This window comes from Sinohyriopsis cumingii, chromosome 13 (assembly GCF_028554795.1).
Source record: "Sinohyriopsis cumingii isolate HCF-2022 chromosome 13, ASM2855479v2, whole genome shotgun sequence".
In the NCBI taxonomy this organism is placed as follows: Eukaryota; Metazoa; Mollusca; class Bivalvia; order Unionida; family Unionidae; genus Sinohyriopsis; species Sinohyriopsis cumingii.
In genome coordinates, this window is record NC_142973.1 from 40,678,142 (window position 1) to 40,698,739 (window position 20,598).

The window sequence follows — 20,598 nt, forward strand, 5'->3', positions numbered from 1 at the left end:
ATGCAGGCGACTCAGGCCTTTGGCCGTCTGGTTTTGATCCGGAGACGACACGATCATCCGGCAGCAGCCTGGGTGACCAAGCAGCCTTTTCTAGGGACATCACTGCTTGCTCCGCATGGAGAGGAGCCTAGAAAAGGTGGCATTACCAAAGCTTGTCTCCTTACCCCCGCCCCCCAGTTGGCCGGCCGCAGCCAACGGGCATCTTCCAACGCGGTCGAAACTTAACAGACAAAACAAGGCATGCCCCAACTGATTCACATCGTGGCAAAAGACTAAAACTGGCTTGTTAGAACATCAGAACAATGCTAGACTCAACCGACAGCAACAGACCATAACGACGTTCTGCCTTAATCACACACGAACTTTCTCGCCTCGCTGTTGACATTGTTCACTTAGCCAAGTCCGCCTTTCAGAGAAGTTTGAGAGAACTCGGCGCTGGATACACGACTTTCAGGAGTCGCTTTCATGGTAAAGGACTCAATCGCCACCAAGTTAACGAACCTTCCCACTGGTTACAACGACCGCATCATGTCCATGCGTCTCCCGTTAGGGAACCAACAACACGCCACACACTTCAGTGTATCTGTTCCAACACTCCAAGCAGATCCTTCTGAAAAGGATAAATTCTACGCTGACCTGCGCAGACTTATCAAGAGCGTCCCAGAGAGCGACAAAATAATAATCCTCAGAGTTTCAATGCCAGAGTGGGCCGAGACTCAGAAGCCTTGAAGGACGTCCTTGGGAAACATGGCGTGGGGGGTGGGGCTGCAATGACAATGGCAGCCTGCTTCTTGAATTTTACGCAGAATTACAGCTCACCATCACAAACACCGTATTCAGCAGAAAGACAGCCTGAAAACTACCTGGATGCATCCTAGATCAAAACACTGGCACCTATTCGATTACGTCATAGTAAGCCAGAGGGACTTAAAAGATGTCCTTCATACCAGAGTGATCCCCAGTGGAGAGTGTCACACAGACCATCGTCTTGTCCGATGCAAGTTCGACTTCCACTTCAAGCCCAGGCTCAGACAACAAGGATGTACCCCGAAAAGGAAGCTCCGGATAAAAAACATGTTGTCTGAAGACGTCAGGGCAGATTTTCAAGAGAGCCTGCAGTCTAGACTTGAAGAATTTAATTTTCCGCCAGATCTACCTCCGGAAAAGATGTGGAATAACATCAAGGCTGCCATTCTGCAAACCTCAGAAGTAATTCTTGGATTCACCACTAAGAACAACAAAGACTGGCTTGATGAAAACAACTAAGAAATTCAAGAACTTCTTGCCCAAAAAAGATCAGGTACCAAACCCATCTCGCAAAACCATCCTGTCCACAGAAAAGAGTAGCCTTCCGCCTTATCTGCAGCTTCCTCCAGTGCAGTCTCCGAGACATACAAAATGAATGGTGGACAAAGCTTGCAGAAAGAACCCAGCTGTACGCTGACACTGGTGACTACAAGGGGTTCTATGAAGCGCTGAAATCAGTGTATGGTCCTTCCTTCCAAATACAGAGCCCCCTACGGAATGCAGATGGCCAAGAGGTACTCACTGACAGGGAATCTATCCTGAACCGCTGATCCTAGCACTTCTAACCCTCTTCAGCACGGCCGTACAGTCCAGGAGGCAGCTATTGATCGCATCCCACAACAGCCACCTAAGATGGAACTTGATGAGGCACCCACACTGCAAGAGACTATAAAAGCCATAGAACAGATGAAGACAGTAAAGTCTGCAGGAAAAGATGGTATCCCACCAGAGATATGGAAGACAGGAGGCCTGGCATTGCACACCAAACTCCGCAAGTTCTTCGTTTGCTGCTGTGAGCGAGGGAAACTTCCACAAGACCTCCGAGATGCAGTCATTATCACTTTGTACAAAAACAAGGGGGGGGGGATGTCTAACTGCTCAAACTACCGTGGGATAACTCTGCTCTCCATTGCAGGCAAAATCCTTGCTAGAATGTTGCTAAACAGACTGGTGCCCACCGATGCCGAAGAACATGCTCCAGAGAGTCACTTTGGCTTCAGAGCCAATAAGGACACAATTGACATTGTGTTCGTCCTGAGACAGATCCAGAAAAAATGCCGAGAACAAAACAAAGGACTGTACATCACATTTGTGGACCTGACGAAGGCATTTGATACGGTGAGCAGAACTGGACTGTAGAAAATCCTTGAAAAACTTTGCTGTCCTCCTAAATTCTTTACCATGGTCATCGAACTACATGACGACCAGCTTGATCAGGTCAGCAACAATAACGACCTGTCACAGACCTTCCCCATTGCAAATGGCGTGAAACTCGGTAGCGTTTTAGCCCCTTTACTGTTCTCAATCTTCTTCATCATGACGCTCCAAAAAGCAACAGAAGACCTTGATGACGAAGATGGCATCTATATCCGATTTCGGACTGATGACAACCTATTCAACTTAAGGCGACTTCATACCCACACCAAGACCTTGGAAAAACTGATTAAAGAACTTCTCTTTTCAGACACCGCCGCCCTTGCTGTCCACACGGAAGCTGCCTTACAGCGCGTAACATCCTGCTTTGCAGAAACTTGCAAGCTCTTTGGTCTTGAGGTCAACCTAAAGAAAACTGAGGTACTTCACCAGCCTGCTCCCATGGAAGAGTACCGACCACCAAGCATCTTCACTGACCAGACAGAGCTGATCGTAGTCAACCAGTTCACCTACCTGGGCCGTGTGATATCCTCTGATGCCAAGATCGACAAAGCAATAGACAACAGACTGACCAAGGCAAGCAGCGCCTTCGGCAGACTCTATAAACGAGTCTGGCACAACGCCAGTCTCAAGACAGATACAAAGATCAGCGTCTACAGGGCTGTCGTACTGACCACCCTCCTATATGGTGCCGAATCCTGGGTCACCTACAGCCGCCACCTCCGCCTCCTTGAACCCTTCCATCAGCTCTGCCTCTGTACCATCCTCAACATCCACTGGAGTGACTTCGTCACCAACACTGAAGTCCTCAAACAAGCTGGGATCACCAGCGTTGAGGCCACGCTCATGAAGATACAGCTTCGCTGGGCAGGGCACGTGTCCAGGATGGAGGATCATCGCCTGCCAAAGATCGTACATTTTTGGTGAGCTGTAAACTGGCCACTGTGATAGAGGGGTACCTCGAAAGAGATATAAAGACACCATGAAAAAGACACTCACTACCTGTGGCATCGATCACCGCCAATGGGCATCACGAGTTGCTGACCGTGAAAGCTGGCGACGTACAGTTCACCAAGCCGCTGACACTTTTGAACAAATAAGACGAGCCATCTTGGAGGAAAAACGATGGCGAAGAAAAAACCGGGAAACATTAGCAGCACCCACCACAACCCAGACATTCCCCTGCAGCCTCTGTGGACCCCTTCCTAATCAAACGAAGTCAAGCCAACAACAATGATGTGGAGATGGTCGCTACCTAATGTGTTATCTTGATCAACCCACCAGTTTGTAAGTTGGGTGCGTATATAGTAAGATCGATTGCTGAGAGGGAGCCATCCTCAGGATTAAGTCAAGTTTAAGACCCATCACTGAGTATGGTTAGGTTTGATTCAGCAATCCATTCTTCAATTAATTTGCCTCTTTTATCCCTTCTACTTTCTCCCCATAGTTCACTGTGAGCATTGAAGTCGCCACAAATGATTAGGTTTCCATGCTGGTTAGTGGAGATTTGTCGATAAGATTCTAAGTTGATTAGGTTGTCTTTGCCCCCCGGCTCATATATATTATTTAATATTTTATATTATTCGATCCAATGTTGACTAATACAGTTTGAATTTCAGTTTTGTTATTTATAGCTATTGGCGTTGGGATCGTTAATGTTTCAGAGTAGGGCAGGGAATCAATTAGAAATATTGCAAGTCCTCTTCCCTTTTTCCCATTGCTACGACTTTTGAATATGTCTGGTGAGTATCCGGAGATTTTGGGTATATGTTTCGGTTTCTCTGGTAAGTGTGTTTCCTGGAGGCAGATGATGTCAGGTTTGTTGATTGCATTAATGACTTTGTGCATTAGTTCAGGTAGGTTTTTGGGTAGGCCCCTGCAATCCCATTGCCAGATAGTAACGTTTTTTTAAGTTATGTTATTTCTTTAGATTGGTGGTGGTTGTGGTTTTGATGGTGGTCTGAGGAGTAATTGTGAGTTTAGCATGATAATGTTTGGTAACACTCGAGTTTAGGTGTTCTATTATGTTTTCTAATGTGGGGCGTCTGGTGCTGTTATATTTAATTATCTCTTTGAACAGTTCAATCCACATCTGCCATGTGATGATGTTTTGATAAGCTTGGTGGTGGTGGTGGTGGTGATGGTGGGGTTACGATTTTTTCCTGATGCATTCCTGCTGATTTGGTTTCAGCTTTTGGTACAGTTTGGGGCGGATTAGTTTTTTGTGGAGGTGATTTGTTTTGTTATGGTTGGAGTTGGGAGGTTAAGTGACTTCCTTTGTTCCAATTTGATAAAAGTTATGTTGCTGTTATCAATTTTTTTTTTTTGTTGCTGCCTGATACGTCAAATGTTTGCATTCATGAAGTTAATTATTTGATTTTCTTTGATAGTATAGAGGCATTCAGATGCTCTGGGGTGGTGTGGTTCTCTGCAGTTAGGGCATTTGATAGTTCTTTTTACATGCCTCTCTATGTTGGCCCCTGCAGCGGCCGCATTTATATCTGTATCGACATCTGTTGGCGTAGTGTCCCCATTGTTGACAGCTGGTGCAGAATCGGGGTTTGTTGACAAAAGGTTCCAGTCTGTGTCTTTCTCCGGAGGGAGTTAATTTTATCAATGTTGTAATTGGTTCTTTTGATACTATAACTGCTTTTGTGGTGGGTAGTCCTTTACAATTTTTAAGTCGGTATGCTTTTTCTATTTTTTGAACCATTCTCATTTTTTTTAAAGCAGTGTTTGGTCATTTAGATCCTTATTATATTCTTTGAGGGTTAGTACTGCTTTGAAGTTCGTATTTAGGAGTGGTTTGGTAGTTTTGTTGTCTGTTTTTGATTCAGAGGGGGTTTTGCTATCAGGTTTAGTAGGTTTATTTTGTATTTTATGTATTTTGTATTTTATGGTGCCTTTCGATTTTAACTCTAGTGTGGCATAGGATTTCCAGTTACAGGAAGGAATTTTTCCACTTGGTTGAGCGCGTGCTGCAGTGAACAATTAGGTAGTCAGTTTTTTGTCTAATTAACCTAAATTGCCCACGGTGTGCTCGGGAAAGGGCGTCTATAATGCTGTTGTTACTTAGGTGGAGCAGTTGCTTGTCCCTACTGCTTATGCATAACGTATGTTCCAGTGAATCAAATCTTGGTTTTACTGCCTGGTTGTTGCCTGAGGGAGAGGGTTTGTTAGTACTTGTATCCTGTTTCCCAGTTTGGGTTGGAGTGTTGGTATTTTTTTTTCTCCATAGATAGCTTTCATTTATCTAAATAGGTTACTTGTTCCCTGGTGCTGTCTATAGTAGAAGGGCAGTTTGATTTAGGGGGTTTATTTTTAGGTGGTTGGCTGTTGGTTTTATTACCTTGATTGATCCCCGAGGGGCCTGGGGTTTGGCTGTTGTGGAGTTTTTCTTTTTTGTTTTTTTTTATTCTTTGAGACATCCTGTTTTCCATTATTATTGGATTTTGCTATGTTGAGTGTGATGGGGCGGGTAGTAGTTTGCTGTGTAGTTGTAGTTGGAGCTGTTACGTTTAGATTGGTTGCTGATTCGTTTACATTAGGAGGTTGGTTTAGTTGTGGTTTGGGTTAGTGAGAGTGAGTGAGGGGGAGTGTGAGAGAGTTTTATATATATAACAAAATCAGCTAAAAAGTATGTGTGTGTGTGTATGTATGTATGTAATGATGTATGTATGTATGTATGTATGTATGTATGTATGTATGTATGTATGTATGTATGTATAATTAAATATCGCAGCAATTAGTATGTTCAGACATGTTTAATAGGAGAGAAAGTAAAGAAGGAATAAGAAAAGAAAGGAAAGATTTATTTATATCCAAGACAGTATATAAATTAACGTTGATGAATATGTCAGTTGAGTTTGAGTCAAAATAATTAAAAGACGCACAAAGCATACAAAAACAGAATATTCTGCAAAAATAATCCAAATGAAAATATAAAAATATTAAAGATTTAATGGAAACTAGAATATTTTCATTGGGTTTTGTTTAATTGATATTAGAAGTCAAGGTAGTGCATCCATACAATGCACGAAATTATTTAAAAGCTACAAATAAAATACAAAAATCTTCCCAAGCGGGGAATCGAACCCCGGCCGCCGCGGTGAGAGCGCGGAATCCTAACCACTAGACCACTTGGGAGTTGTTGAACATCTGCATGAATTATTAGTATAAATAATTGTTATACATTTGTATTTTTTTAAAAATTGTATTTTATATTATTTATTACAAGAGAAAACATTTTACAACATTTTCCGCGAAAAATGGTTGTGTTTTGATTATATACTTTTTCATGCTTCGTTTATTTAGCAAACTTTTCAGCAAACTCAGTGTCTAATATGGCGGCTTACTGAAGCTCAGATGCAAAGTAGACGTATACGTTTCAGCGACTTTTCAATTTAGAATTGATATGGATGGTAATCAGAAAAAATTTGAAACATGCTCTTTCCATAATTATATCGTCCGTAAATCTAAAGGCAAACGCTTAGTTTTAGAACCACGAGTGATCAGAAATGCTTTATGTAATCTTTTTTCGAGGAAGCTTGATTCATGACAAGTTTGGTATTTTTGCTTTAATGTTTACGTTCATAGAAGAATATCCCTGAAAAGGATAAGTCAGGGAAGTTCCTTTAGTAATTAGTGATAACTTTATTTCCTTCTGTACAATAGTAAAAAGTCATACAGGTCATGTACGCGTTCAACACGGTTATTTAGTAAAATCTGCCGTTTTATTCAAAATCAATTTGACTGTACATACCTTTGCATGGCAGTTATTCACTTCATTTGGATCCTCATATGTATGTGTTTCTTTGGAAGTCATTTTTTTGCACGCCCCGATAAATACGTATGGTAAATTCAATGTTAAATTATGTAGACAATTTTAACTTCATACGAGTTAATTATGAACAGATTCGACAGTAGATAATAAGAAAATAATGCTCAATTATAACAGGATGATAATGCAGTTAATTATATAAATTCATGTTAAATACAAAATAAACTGCTAAGGAGTAATTTACCTATTTAAATATTGTTAGTTTTATGGAATGTGGCTTTGTGATATTTTCATGTAACAGTTAATGTACATTTTGAACATCAAAGCATGACATTGAACTGTAGCTGGTATATGTAGGAACTGTCCTGATTTAGTGTCATCTTAGGCTGGAAGCTACAGTAACAGGCATTGCAGCTGACTTCAGAGTAAGAATGGCACTCCTTTGCCAGTGCCTGGTGATGCATATAGATTCATGAAAAAGTGATGACAGAAAGTAATGTTGTTTCATTGAAATTACTTTGTTTTTTATATGAATGGCTATTGATGAGCACAACAGTCAATACAGTGTACAGTTATTTGTATTTATAAATTGTCATATGCATTAGCAATGTTTTTTCAAAGTTTATTACCATCTTATACATTGTATCAAGTTCCCCAAACAGTGTCTTGAAGCAAATGTTTTCACCAGATCCTGCATTTTTGCATTTAATTTCCTTTATTTCTTCATCTGTTTGTCTATTTGCATAATCTAGGAAATATTTCCACAATATGATTTAATTTGCATGCTTATTTAGCCATGTTGTATTTTTTAATCAGTGTTAAATGGGAATCTACGTTAAAATACAGACAAACCATGTTGTTATAATGGTCAACCATGTGTTTGTTGGAGGGACAGGCAAAAAATTAAATTCATTGTTTGAGATCCCCACTCCTGTAGTACATTAGGTGTAACCCATTGCACATATCCAGGGTTGAGTTTAGAATTGGCTCGACTAAACAACATCATTTTGATTATTGTATTCCTTGTAGATATAACAAATATTTGGTAAATGTTGCAACCTAAGTTTGCACTCCATGCTAAACCTTAAAAGCAGAATATTACTTATAATTGATGATACATTGATGCTAGTTCTTTTCAGTATGTTAGATATTCAATTCAACCTTTCCTCTATCAATGTAAACACTATCATATAAACTTCCACAGCAAAAGTGAGAGGTTTTTTGTAATTTTTATCCCACACCATCATAGTTTGATCTAAAAGGAGTTTACAAGCTGTGGAGGTTCACTGGTTATTATTCCAAGTTAGACTCTGATAGGCTAGCAAGCTGAATAGATTAATAACACTATTAAGGATTCAAAGGGTAAGATTTTTTGTTCTCCACAGGTTAAGATTTAAAAAGCAGACAGATAATTAGGTAATTTCAATATTTCAGGCTGACCACATTTTATGGATTATTTAACGTAGTTGCAGATGAGTAGACATGGTTTTAAGTGTAGATTGCATTATGCTTAAAATTAAAATTATAAAACTGAACATTTCTTTAAAAATTCCAGCATCTACAGCTTAATTTACATTTCAAAATGCCTCAAGTTTTTAAAAATATTGCAATATGTAGGTTGAATTACAGACAAGTACCATGAAAATGATAGGTACCTTTATTTTTGTGATACCATGTTTCTTCTACTGATTTCCTTAGAGATTTTCTTGAATTTCAGATTTTATTAGTGATTAGTGAAAAGACTATTTTGCAAACATTTGTATGATTTGCCTGGTGTTGAATAAATTTTGTATGCAAGGTGGTGTATATACAGTTTGGTACCATTCGGTAGCAATGTTGTTCATGCATATTGTCTGCTGGAATGGTACAGTTGCTTTTTATGGAATATGTTTTCTATAGTTAGCATGAAATGAATATGTTTGAGAAATTTGTGTAGGAAGGATGCCTAAAAATTATTTCAATTTTGTTCAAACAAAAGTAGTGGAATTTAAAATATTTATCACTAAAGTTATTTCTACAAAAGTGTTCGATCTGAAGTTTGACAAACATTAAGTCATTCATTTTTAGCTGGACAAACTCATGGACCAATTACTGTAAACTATAGTGTTTCTGGTTTCAAGTACATAGTCTTTTAAAATTTCAATTTTTGTAAGAAAACAATGTACTCATTTTATTGTTTAATAAAAGGAATTGTAGTGAACTGTGTCACTGTTTGTTTTATAAATTTGTTTCATTGGATATTTATTAAAGAATAAGAGAAATTAAAAGAACATCAAAAATGCCACCATGAGTATCAGTCCATATAGTGGCACTTAAAAGGGCACAGAAAAAATGGATATGTTTGATGTAAGAACAAATCTTGACATAGATGAAAGAATCCTTTGTGTCACCACAAGCATTAATAAAGTCATGGTTTGTTATTTTTTTCTTATTGATTTATGCATTTTTCTTGTAAATAGCTTACAGGAAGGAACTGGCTGAGGTGAAGAATGAGTTGAAGGCTGTTGGAGAACAGATTCAGCAGTTGCTAGAGCACCAGGATCGGCTGGAGAGAAGGAAACATGAACTTGAAGCATTATTTCGACAGAACAGCTCCAAATCTGCTCAGGAAGACAAACAGTGGGACAAAGCTGGTGGATATTGTTTATTCTCTTTGCAATATTTTTAGCCCTTCAGGGATATATATATATATATATATATATATATATATATATATATATATATATATATATATATATATATATATATATATATATATGTATATATATGTATATATATATTAGTCAAACCTGTCTACAGCAGCCACCCATGGGGACAGGTGACCTCTGAAGGCAGGTTTAGCTCTTAAACTTGGTTCATAACAAATTTATGTACTATGAACTGAATAGTATAAGCAGTATTATTAGTAGTAGTAGTATCATTATTATTTCATATGTACATGTATTATTAGTAGTAGCAGTAGTATGCTGCCAAGATACATGTATTTATTATAGCTGTTTAGCAAAAAGCAAAATAACAAAATTTGATAAAATAAGTTCCACATATGGATACTGTATCCTCTCTTGGATTTTTCACTTACCAATGACAAGAGGTGTTATTTTCTCTTCTGTAGAGAAATAACTGTGTGCATTTATCAGCACCTGACTGCTTGTTATTTAATGTCTCATAAAATCAATCTGTCATTTAATGTCTCATAAAATCAATCTGTCATTTAATGTCTCATAAAACCAAAATGTCATTTAATGTCTCATAAAATCAATCTGTCATTTAATGTCTCATAAAATCAGTATGTAATTTAATGTCTCATAAAACCAATCTGTCATTTAATGTCTCATAAAACCAATCTGTCATTTAAATACACCCTCATCAAATCAAGAATATGCCAATTGTATAAGTGCACTCATTCATACATCTCTCTCTTTCTCTCTGTCATACGCATACAGACACTTCTATCTCATTTTCAGTAGAAACAGCTCCTAGATAAAATTTCTAATTGACAGCTTACCTGTAATTGTGAAACACATGATTGACATTTTGTCAGGGCAGTTGGTATAATTAGGCATGAAAACAGGTGTTCACATTTTAAACAATTAATGGATTATGTAGTTGCTCATACTCTACGAGATAAAAAGACAGTCAGCTTTTGTTTGTGACTTTTGATGATTAGGTAATGAAAAGAAGCTTCCTAGGGCTGTTGTTAATAGCACCTGCACTGTTAGTCCAAGTTTCCTCTGACCCTTCCCACCTTTTTTCCCAGAATCAATTGCCTATTGAAAAGTTGGAATTTTCTGCCACTTTGTGGTGGCAGCATATGGTAGCCCCTCAGCACCAGGCCTAGCAAAGTTAAATGATGTATGATGCAGTCAAACCTGCATGAAATTGGTAGGAAAATGATTTATTTTCTGAGAAATTGTGAGTACTATAATCATTATATACTTAATCCACAGATAGATGAGACAAAACTACAACATTGATGAAATTTGATCCGGTACTTGCCATTTTTATTTCTAGTCAAATGACTATACATATCTCACAACCTACATGTCAATGACATCAGAGATCCAGTAGTCACATGATATCAACAATAAAATCCCTTTCCAATGTTGTTGTACAAAAATACAAAAATATTAAAATAAAGTTACACATTGTTTGTAAAAGAATGAAAGGACATATAATTCTCAGCATATTATTCTGGGTACAATGACCAGAAACCTGTTGCTGTTACAGCAACTTGGAGAAAGTCAGATTTATCAAGAAAAGAGAATGACATGAGTCAGCAGTGATTTTGTTGTATCTTGTGACTCATGTTGACATGCGCTCTCTGCTTGATGCATCTTTGTCAGAAACCTTTGAGTTTTACTGGATCACAGTAAGTACAATCAAAACATGAAAGATTTAAACATTGATTCAGGTAATATACCTTCATATTTACCATGCCTTGCTCACCAAACAAAAGAATTTTAATTTGTATACTTGGAGCTATCACTGCTAATATGCTCTAATGACTGCAGAATGCAGGGTGAAACCACTGCTTGGTTGAGAAACACCTGGCTGCTGGCCATGGAAGACAGGTGACTACTGATTACATGACATTTATATAGGACATTTGTGGAGGGGGTGAATTAGAATAGCCATTATGATAGGATGGCTTGTTGTGCATCATATGGATGGCCATTAGCACTAGTGTGTTATCACCACCACACATAAACTCCTTTCAGGTTTGCCATACAATTTGGCACACACACAAACACATTCATCCCATGGTCTCATTCTGGGGTCTCCATACTTTATGAGACAAGGGCCATATTCAGTTTTTTAATTGGCTTTGAGGTCGAAGCGATTGTAAAAAAATTAAATATGTGCAAATTGTTCAAAAAACAACACTGTACTGTGTCAGTATTGCATTAAATTCTAACTCAAGTATAAATTTTGCTGTATAATAAATGCAGGTACTGTGAAATGACACAAAATATTTGTCAATAAATTCAAAATCATTTCTACATTAAAAATTCACTATTTGTTATTTCTAAAAACTCCCAAATTTATATCATACAAATACACATATTTAAAAATAACTATTTATTATTTTAGGGTTAGTGAGAAGTAAGGTGCTGATGTTTTTCTGACAAAATTGCATTTAGCTGTGGTTCAAAGTTTGTGTTCCCTGTCATCAAAATTGATTGTAAATGTTCTATGAGACAAGGGTGATCTTTAGTTGGGTTTTACATATTTCATCACTGAAAATGTTTTTCCCACACATGCATAGTGCCAAACACTGACATTAGTCCACGAACAAAGTTTTTTTTACATGAGTATATTGATCACTTGGCAGGCATTTATAGAACTCTTACCAGATTTCTTTCCTTATATTTGTCCTTCATCATGCCATTGGATTGCAGGTCAGTCACTTCCTTTGATGTTCAAGTCGCAGTTTTTCAAGATTGCACTCAGTGGGTTTTGGAAGATCCTTATTTCTCCTGCATTCTCATCAAAGTCAGAGAAATGCTTCTGGAACTGTGGTTTAAGAACAGAAATGATTTCTTGTGCAAACATAGCTAGAAATCATGATTCAGTTTCTTTGTTGAACTTTTCACAACATGTAAAATAAGTAAAGCAGACTTGAAAAGAAAAAGTTTTTGCCTGAATGCTTTCACCTGGATGGACATGTCACAGATAAGCCTGATTTCCCAGTGTAGTCTAAGATTGAAGTCATTCATGTACTTTGTCAAGTCTACAAAAAAAAGCTAATTTCCAAAACCATTCACTGTTTGTGAGTAAAGGTAAAGGTTGGAGTTTTTTTATATATTTAAGAATACTTCAGTTCAGTTTTAAGTTTAAAAAATCATGACAAAACCTTTCCACAGCTAAGCCATCGAATTGAAGTGTGGTAGGGCAATTTGGGATATTCTGATTCTATTTCCACCAGAAATGCTTGGAACTGACAATGGTTAAGTCCATGTGAGCAAATGAAATTCACTTTTGAAACTATGGGTTCCATAACAAATGACAAATCCAAATATTTCCCACACAGTGCTTGCTGATGAAGAATGTAATGAAGAATAATAGGTTTGGGACAGCCTGTACTTTGTTGTTTTGTATAAGCAAACCTTTTTTGAACCACTTGTGTTTCTACCTCCTTTGATTGTAATGCACTTCACTTCTTTCCATTACAGGTTCTGTTGAGAAAGTGACTTTTCAACTAATTTGAAAATGTCTTCACCTTTGGTTTGTTCCATGCTTACTGTGTAAAGAAGCTAGTTCTTATATATCTTCAATTACTACCGACCCCATGAAGAAAGAACAGCAGCTGCAAAGTATCTGAAAAATTGGTTGACTCATCAAGTGCGAGGGAAAACAACTCAAACTTCTTGGCCTTTTCATTCAGCTGGAAAATCATATTACTGCCAATATCATTGATTCTACAAGCAGTTGTTTTTGCTGAAAGGCTAAATGTCTTAAATAAATAAATCTGGTCATATTTCTTTGGCTGCTACAATCATGCATATTTTAACTAGATTTGCCATCAGTAAATGGTTTTCCTTGTTTTGCTAATGAGTGTTCCACACATAAGCTGGCTCTTGTTGCAGCTTCGTTCTCAGTTTTCTTTTTATTAAATAGAAACTGTTGTGACAACAATACTCATTTCATGGATTCAAATTTATCTCACTGTTGCTTTCCCGTAAATTGAGTAGTTCGACAAGTGCTTTGTTTCATAATATCTATGAATGTTGTATTCTTTTAGCTCTGTGATAATTTTGTTATGTATTAAACACAATGCTTTATTAACTGATTCATTAACAAATTAGTCCACACCCCATTGTTCTTTAAACATGTGACATACAGAATCAGCATTTCTCTTCTGTTCTTTTCCCTACATAATCACCCCAAAAGCAATGGACTTAAACACAACAAATATATGTTTGCACAGTAAGTCAAGTTCTCAACCATACTTGTGGATGACTTGCACTTAGGGTAAGGAAGAAGCTTATCTATTTTGGGCCAATAGATCAAGGGGCAGTATCACTGTGACTGAAAGAAAAATGCTTTCAGTACAATAAAATCAGCAGTTTGTCATAAAATTGGAATACACTTTGTGGTTGGCTTGCACTTGCACTCAAGATAAGAAAGAAGGCTACTGTTTTGTGAGCAAATGTAACTGTAACTAAAAGAAAAAATGATTTCTGCACAAAAATTGTATTCTCAACTGATAATGCCACAAAAGTTTATGAATGTCTTAAATATTGGGTCAGAAAGAGGTCTGTTGATGTTAGGTTTAAAAGGTCAAAGGTCAAGGTCACTAAATGAAAAAAGAGAAATGGCTTTTGCATAATAACTAGATCATTTACCTAGAAAAGACTATGAAGAGGGCTTAAGTTATGGAATAGACCTTTTGATCTTCAGGTCATAAGGTCATGGTCATTATGACTCAAAGAAAAATGGGTTTTGTGCAATAACTTTGGTTCTTGAATAAGTTCATTGAAGAAACTTGGTGGGTGACTTTCACTTCAAACCCATTTGACCCATTTTTCACAATATGTGTGTTGGAGTATTGCTGCTCCTGGTGTCAGTCCCAAAAATCAAAATGAGGCTATATCTGCAGGGTGTAGGTTGCTTATTGTCAACATAGAGGACAAGTAATTGCAGGGAAGGCATACTCTTATTTGACAATTCATCAATAATTTTGGGGAACAGTTTTAGAATGTGATCACATTCTCCAAATCCAAGTTGGCTATTTGTTTGAGATTTGTACAAGAACAAAAATAATTGTTTTGCCTTTTACAGAGTGAAGTTTGACAAGATTAGTATATTGGTGATCTTACACTGATTTGAAATGAGTTGATGGGGTGGCGTTGGTGGCTTTTATGACACATTTAAAACATTTTTGTCAGTATCATGGAAATGGGCGCTAAGAGCCTTTCCAAAGGACAAGGCAGTCTACATTGGCTGGTCTGAGCAGGTCTTGAACCCATGATCCTTGAATTGTGCAGGTGGTGCTGTACCAACTGAGTTATGGTGGCTTCCTGAAATGAGTTGAATGATTTTTATCTTTTGTGAGCTTTGGCAGTCGGTGAGTTTCATGAATTTCATTTGAAATGAGCACAGATTCTAAATTTTATTTGTTACAAAGCTGTTTTTTTCTCAATGAATTGCTTGAAAATCACATAGGTTTAGCCAGAAATTAAGTCAGAAACTGTTAACATTATGGTCTTTTTTATTCTGAGATCACAGAATGATGCACCAGCCAAGTAAGTCATCTGTGAACTGTGACACATTAAATGTAAAATGCAGGAGATTAACATAAGGTTCATGACATAGTGTATATAAAATCACATGTTAAGAAGAGGTACATGGACAAAAAGGTATATGTATCGGCAATCAGAACATTTAATAACATGCTTCAATTTACAGATTTTCCTTGGTCCAGAGAACTGGAGGACAAGATGAAGTCAGTCTTTAAAATTCAAACACTACGGCCAATGCAACTACAGACCATGAATATCACACTGTCCAACAAAGACTGTATGCTCATTATGCCCACAGGGGGAGGCAAAAGTCTTTGTTTCCACCTTCCAGCTCTTCTGTCAAAAGGTTAGACATCAATATGCATCTTCATTTTTAAGATCTCCAACACTTTGTTTTCATTTTCTTCACTGCTCCAGTGGCCTAGTGGTTTGAGCATCCGCCTTGGATGTGGGAGGTCGTGTTTTGAAACCCTGTCCAAGTCATACCAAAGACTTATAAAAATGGTGCTAGCAGCTACCTCGCTAGGCGCGCAGCATTAAGAGGTTAGTGTTATGACTGGTTGGCCTGGTATCAGGATAATGTGACTGGGTGGGACATGAGTCTATGGCATGATGCCCTTGTGTTTCACATCACTATAAACTGTCACACTGCAGACATTGTAGCGATATGACTGAAATGTTTTTAAAGCTATGTTAAAAATACAAATCACACACACACACAGATTTTTAAATTTTCCCAACACTATTTATGATCTTGATAGCATCCTGTACACAGCAGTGAACATCTTTTGTTTTCCTGTTTCAAATGATCAGATGATAAAAGCTCAGTTACATGTTCTTATTGTTCATTAATCTTTATTCCTAATATTATTAATCATTGTACAGAATATTGTATTCTGCAGATTCCAGGTGTTAGAATGGAATAACTCAGAACTACTTGCACATTGTTTAATCATAACAATGTGAAGAAATCTCTTAGTGTAGTCACCTCAGAAAAGGAATGCCCCATTATATGCTGAGACTTTAGGGGGAAACAGTAGGCTTTCAATGCATTTTTTTAAAAAAGCATTAGGAAGCTTTACATTTATACATTTAATGTCGAATTAATATTATTATTTTTTTAATACAGGTGTAACTTTGGTTGTCTCCCCATTGGTGTCTCTTATGGAGGATCAAATCATGGCATTGCTGAAATTTAATGTTGCAGCAGCTATGTTGAATGCCTCAGCAAACAAAGACACTATAAAAAGGGTTCAGGAAGAAATGGTTTCCCATAATGCACCCTTAAAACTGCTCTATGTGACCCCAGAGAAGCTGGCAAAAAGCAAACGATTTATGGCCAAGTTGGAGAAAATGTATCAGCTGGGCAGATTTTCCCGTCTTGTCATTGATGAAGTTCACTGTTGCTCACAATGGGGCCATGACTTCAGACCAGGTTAGTAGCCAACTTATTTTTATTTAAATGAAATCTGTTTTCTGTGTGTCTTCTTTCCTTGAAGAAATTAAAACTTCTTGTTATAATGTGATCCATTTATAAGTGGCTAGATTTTTGTGACACCTGGACTATATTATATAAAAAAAATTCCTCTACTAGATTTTACATAAATCATATGCCTTTTTTTATCCAAAACTTTGTGGCTCAATAACCTTTACCGCATAGCATCTGTTGCTAGGGGTGAAACAGTATACCTATGCTGTATTGATATGATTCATGATACACAGCCCTCAGTATGATTTATTATCGATACACATATAAACTTGATGGTCTTTCCATCTTTAGAAGGTTTTGACAGTGGTAGGTGGTGCCCTTTTGTGTGCTGACGTATTGGTTGCATTTCCAGTATACATTGTTCAGAAAAACATAGACTTAGCATTTATCTATATGCCATTCTCATCCATGACAGATAACAAAAATACTTTCAAGAGACTACCTGTTGTCAATGATTTTAAATCAACATCATTTCAGGCTGCCCCATTTGATCAGAGTCATGAAACATCTTGGTCTTAAAAATATCTTATTACCAATTTCCTATCTTCACTTTAACTTGAAAGGCATTAAGGTGTTATCTTAAAAACAGAAGAAATAGTACAGTTTCCTTGTGCTAAAAAAATCTTACCTTGAACAAGCCTGGGTGATGGAGTGGGGATGAATACCAACAACGTCCACATTTTACTTCCTACAGATGCAAAATGTCTCCTGTTACTAGACACTTGTTTTGTTAGTAAAGAAGGAAACCTATTGACAACACCCACTCCCTGTCTATAAAAAATTTCGTTAAAAAAATGTATGCTTGGTCACAAACTTGATAGGTTTGAAATCTAGCCCCTTGCAGATTCTGTGCTAATTATCTTCATCCCATCGGCACTGATTAAATATCTCAACATAAAAGAGACATAACAAATTTGCTCCCATTATGAGATTTAAGTACTTTACAGATCTCTTAATAACCACTTTTGCACCAAGTTTCTCTGTTGCTTTACCAGTACTTCTTGTGTGCCATGCAAGGAATATGCTGTATTGAGTTCTGGTTGGTAGTCACTGTTTATCCTGGACTGGAACAAACTATAACCACGAAACAGAAATCAGTGCAACGTATTTCACTACATGATACACCAGAAGTATAGCTATCAAATTTGACCCAAGTAGACAAGATATGACTCAAAAGAGTAACTTCGAGTAAATGTGGGTATTAAATGATGAGTAAAGTACTATATTATACATGGGGGACAAATTTGAAATGTCTCCTTTATGCTAAACCTGCAGCAGGGATAAGACAATTGGCATGGAATCAGCAAGATGGTGGTGTTGGTGACCTTATGAACCTGTCACCTGGTTTTAATTTGAAGAAGGCAAGTGTATGTTGTCAATAAGTATTTCTTTTTTATTGACAAAAATGAGTGTCTGTTCCTGAAAAATCTGTCAGAGATGAATTTGCAATTTGAAGAATAAAAATGTAAACGATTCGTATAAGATAAGCATTGTTATGGATTGATTGTCCACCTCTTGTATTGATATGTGTGTCGGTATGGCAAAAGTATAAATGCATTGATATATCAGTGAATAGTTTTAGCCCTATCTGTTGTTATTTCGGCTGTCACTTTACATGTTCCAAAACCATGGTATGTAGTGTGCTGACTATAGATCAGATGTTATCTAAATTATTCCTTGTGAATACCATATTTGCTGGCCTATAAGTTGATGCAGAGTACAAGTTGGATGAGCAAATTTGGAAACTTTTCCATCTTTTATCCATATATAAATCAATGCTGAGTATAAGACTAGACCAAAACAATAACTTGGCTTTGTCTTTTTCACTTCATTCCACACAGCATCGTGAATTTTATCCTACCTGTAACTCAGTAACATTTAGGGTCAGGATCATTAAATATAACTGAAAGTACTTAATTCGTTTCACACAAAGTATTTTAAGTGTATTATGTACATGTCGCTACTTAAAATGAGGATGGAAATTTATTGAGTTTCAGATAAAATTCACAATGCTGTGTGGAATTAAACTGTAGTAGCTTCCGGTTTCATAAATATTAAAGGTATCACAATTTCAGATTTCAAACAATAGGGAAATTGTATCATTTATGCTAAAATGCTTTTTCTACAGTTCTTTTTTGATGAGATACACATGGAGAGGCATATATATTCCATGGCATTTTCTTCTTGCACCTTGTGATCAAAATAAAATATTATTGCCTGATATGAGAAAGAGAGATAGAGAGAGAAAGAGACAGAGAGATTTCAGCTCTTAATGTTTTTTTAAAAACCTTACTGCCCCAGTTTAGCTGAAGCTTTTGTCAAAGAGAGATTGATAAATAGTAAATGTAAATTTTGAAAATACATACCATACTCATGAGTTTTTATATTCACAATATTTATATCCATATAGACTCCATTTAGGTCAAATCCCAATAATGACCATTTCACATGCTGTCTAATGTTCTTTGCAGGTGCAGTGACCTCTCCATTCCCAACAAATAGGATTATTTTTTTAAAGTGCATGTAGTCTTCCTGTACCTAGGCGGCAATTGTCTTTGCTCATACTTTAAATTGCTGACAGTTCTATCTGTATGTTCAAAAGATGTCACTGGTTGAGAAATTTACATGAGTAACCAGCATTTCCTTTCATTATACAGTACCATATTCATAATACCCTATCGGTAGCCTCACTAATCTGATCTGGTCTGCCGAATCTTGACCTCAGACAGGTGTTATCTTGGTAAAACCTGACTGCGGCTGTAGCATATTTAATTAGTATTTAAATACCACTATAAAGCCATGTTGTTTTTGGACAATGGAAGTGTTAGCTAAAACAAAAAGGACTTGCTTACCCATTGGTATTTTTTGATAATGGAACAGTACTGCATTGTATATGAGTAAGTTCATAGTCATCAAGTAAGTGAACAATACATTTCTCTCTCTCTCTCTCTCATAATGGGGCATAATTTTTATTTGATCATGAGGTGCAAGAACAAAAATGTGATGTAATATCTGTCTTTGTCATGGTTATTCATCTTCTAACTTGTCAATTCAAATGCAAATATATGTAATCAAATTTAAACGCATAATACTAGTGCATGCTGCTTTTGCACAATTATATCTATTAATTTTTAATACTGCCGATCATGTAATTGTTTTAAATCCTTCTTAATGTGAGGTCCTATATTTTTTCATGCATGATCTTTTCCCAAAATGAAATATTTTTTGCACATATTTCGTACTTATTGGGGAAAAAAATTCATGTGAAAAATTACATGACATGTGATAAAACGATATGGATGACATAATCCATATAAGTCGATTTGGAGTATAAGACCAAGCTAAGATTTCCTCGTTAAAAAAGTATCGTCTTATAGGCCGGCAAAAACAGTAGGTCTTCCTGAAACATCTAGAGCAGTGTAATATATGTTAAGTTCAACCCAAATTTTTACCATTTTACCCTTTTTGTTCATATTTGTCATCTGTTGATATAGTTTTCACTGATTCATGTATTATATGCTTTAAAATTATAAAAATGTATTGATCTTCATGTTACAGATGTTGTGTGACCAACCAACCTTGAAATCTTACAGTTTATTGTCTGTACATGTAAAGCAAATTCATCCAGATCTTATAAATAATCCAAATCATAGTTGCCTACACATTAGAGGCAGTATCTGACTTGCTAATTACCCAAAACTCCGGATAATGCTAAATAAAGCCCATTTCCTTCACTCTGGAAATGGGTGATTCAGATGCAATTACAGTATATTAATAGATTATGACTTTATCTTAAATAGCACCATGTGATGTGACATCATGGTCATTTTCCTCAATGTCTATAGATTCTTGTAGGGTTATTCCCTGAAGGTGGTACTATGAAGAAAAAAAACAGTTAAAAATGG

At 36.7% G+C, this 20,598-nt stretch overlaps 2 protein-coding genes and 1 non-coding gene across 3 annotated transcripts in view; 2 read left to right on the forward strand and 1 right to left on the reverse strand.

Annotated features, from left to right (window-relative positions):
* Window positions 1-2,208: 2,208 nt before the first annotated feature.
* On the forward strand, window positions 2,209-4,619 carry LOC149785269 (uncharacterized). The gene is made up of 2 exons (XM_089979896.1): window positions 2,209-2,847; window positions 4,572-4,619. The coding sequence occupies exons 1-2, from the start codon at window positions 2,209-2,211 to the stop codon at window positions 4,617-4,619; spliced, it is 687 nt and encodes a 228-aa protein (XP_089836022.1).
* A 1,636-nt stretch (window positions 4,620-6,255) lies between these two features.
* On the reverse strand, window positions 6,256-6,327 carry Trnae-cuc (transfer RNA glutamic acid (anticodon CUC)). The gene has a single exon. It is a non-coding gene; the product is annotated as a tRNA-Glu (tRNA).
* A 135-nt stretch (window positions 6,328-6,462) lies between these two features.
* LOC149785271 (ATP-dependent DNA helicase Q1-like) overlaps window positions 6,463-20,598 on the forward strand; it is a 57,028-nt gene continuing 42,892 nt past the window's right edge. Inside the window, exons 1-4 of the mRNA XM_089979138.1 lie at window positions 6,463-6,602; window positions 9,421-9,594; window positions 15,371-15,550; window positions 16,334-16,639. Of these exons, the coding sequence (XP_089835264.1) occupies window positions 6,596-6,602; window positions 9,421-9,594; window positions 15,371-15,550; window positions 16,334-16,639 (667 nt within the window). The 5' untranslated portion in view covers window positions 6,463-6,595. The remainder of the gene's footprint in view (window positions 6,603-9,420; window positions 9,595-15,370; window positions 15,551-16,333; window positions 16,640-20,598) is intronic.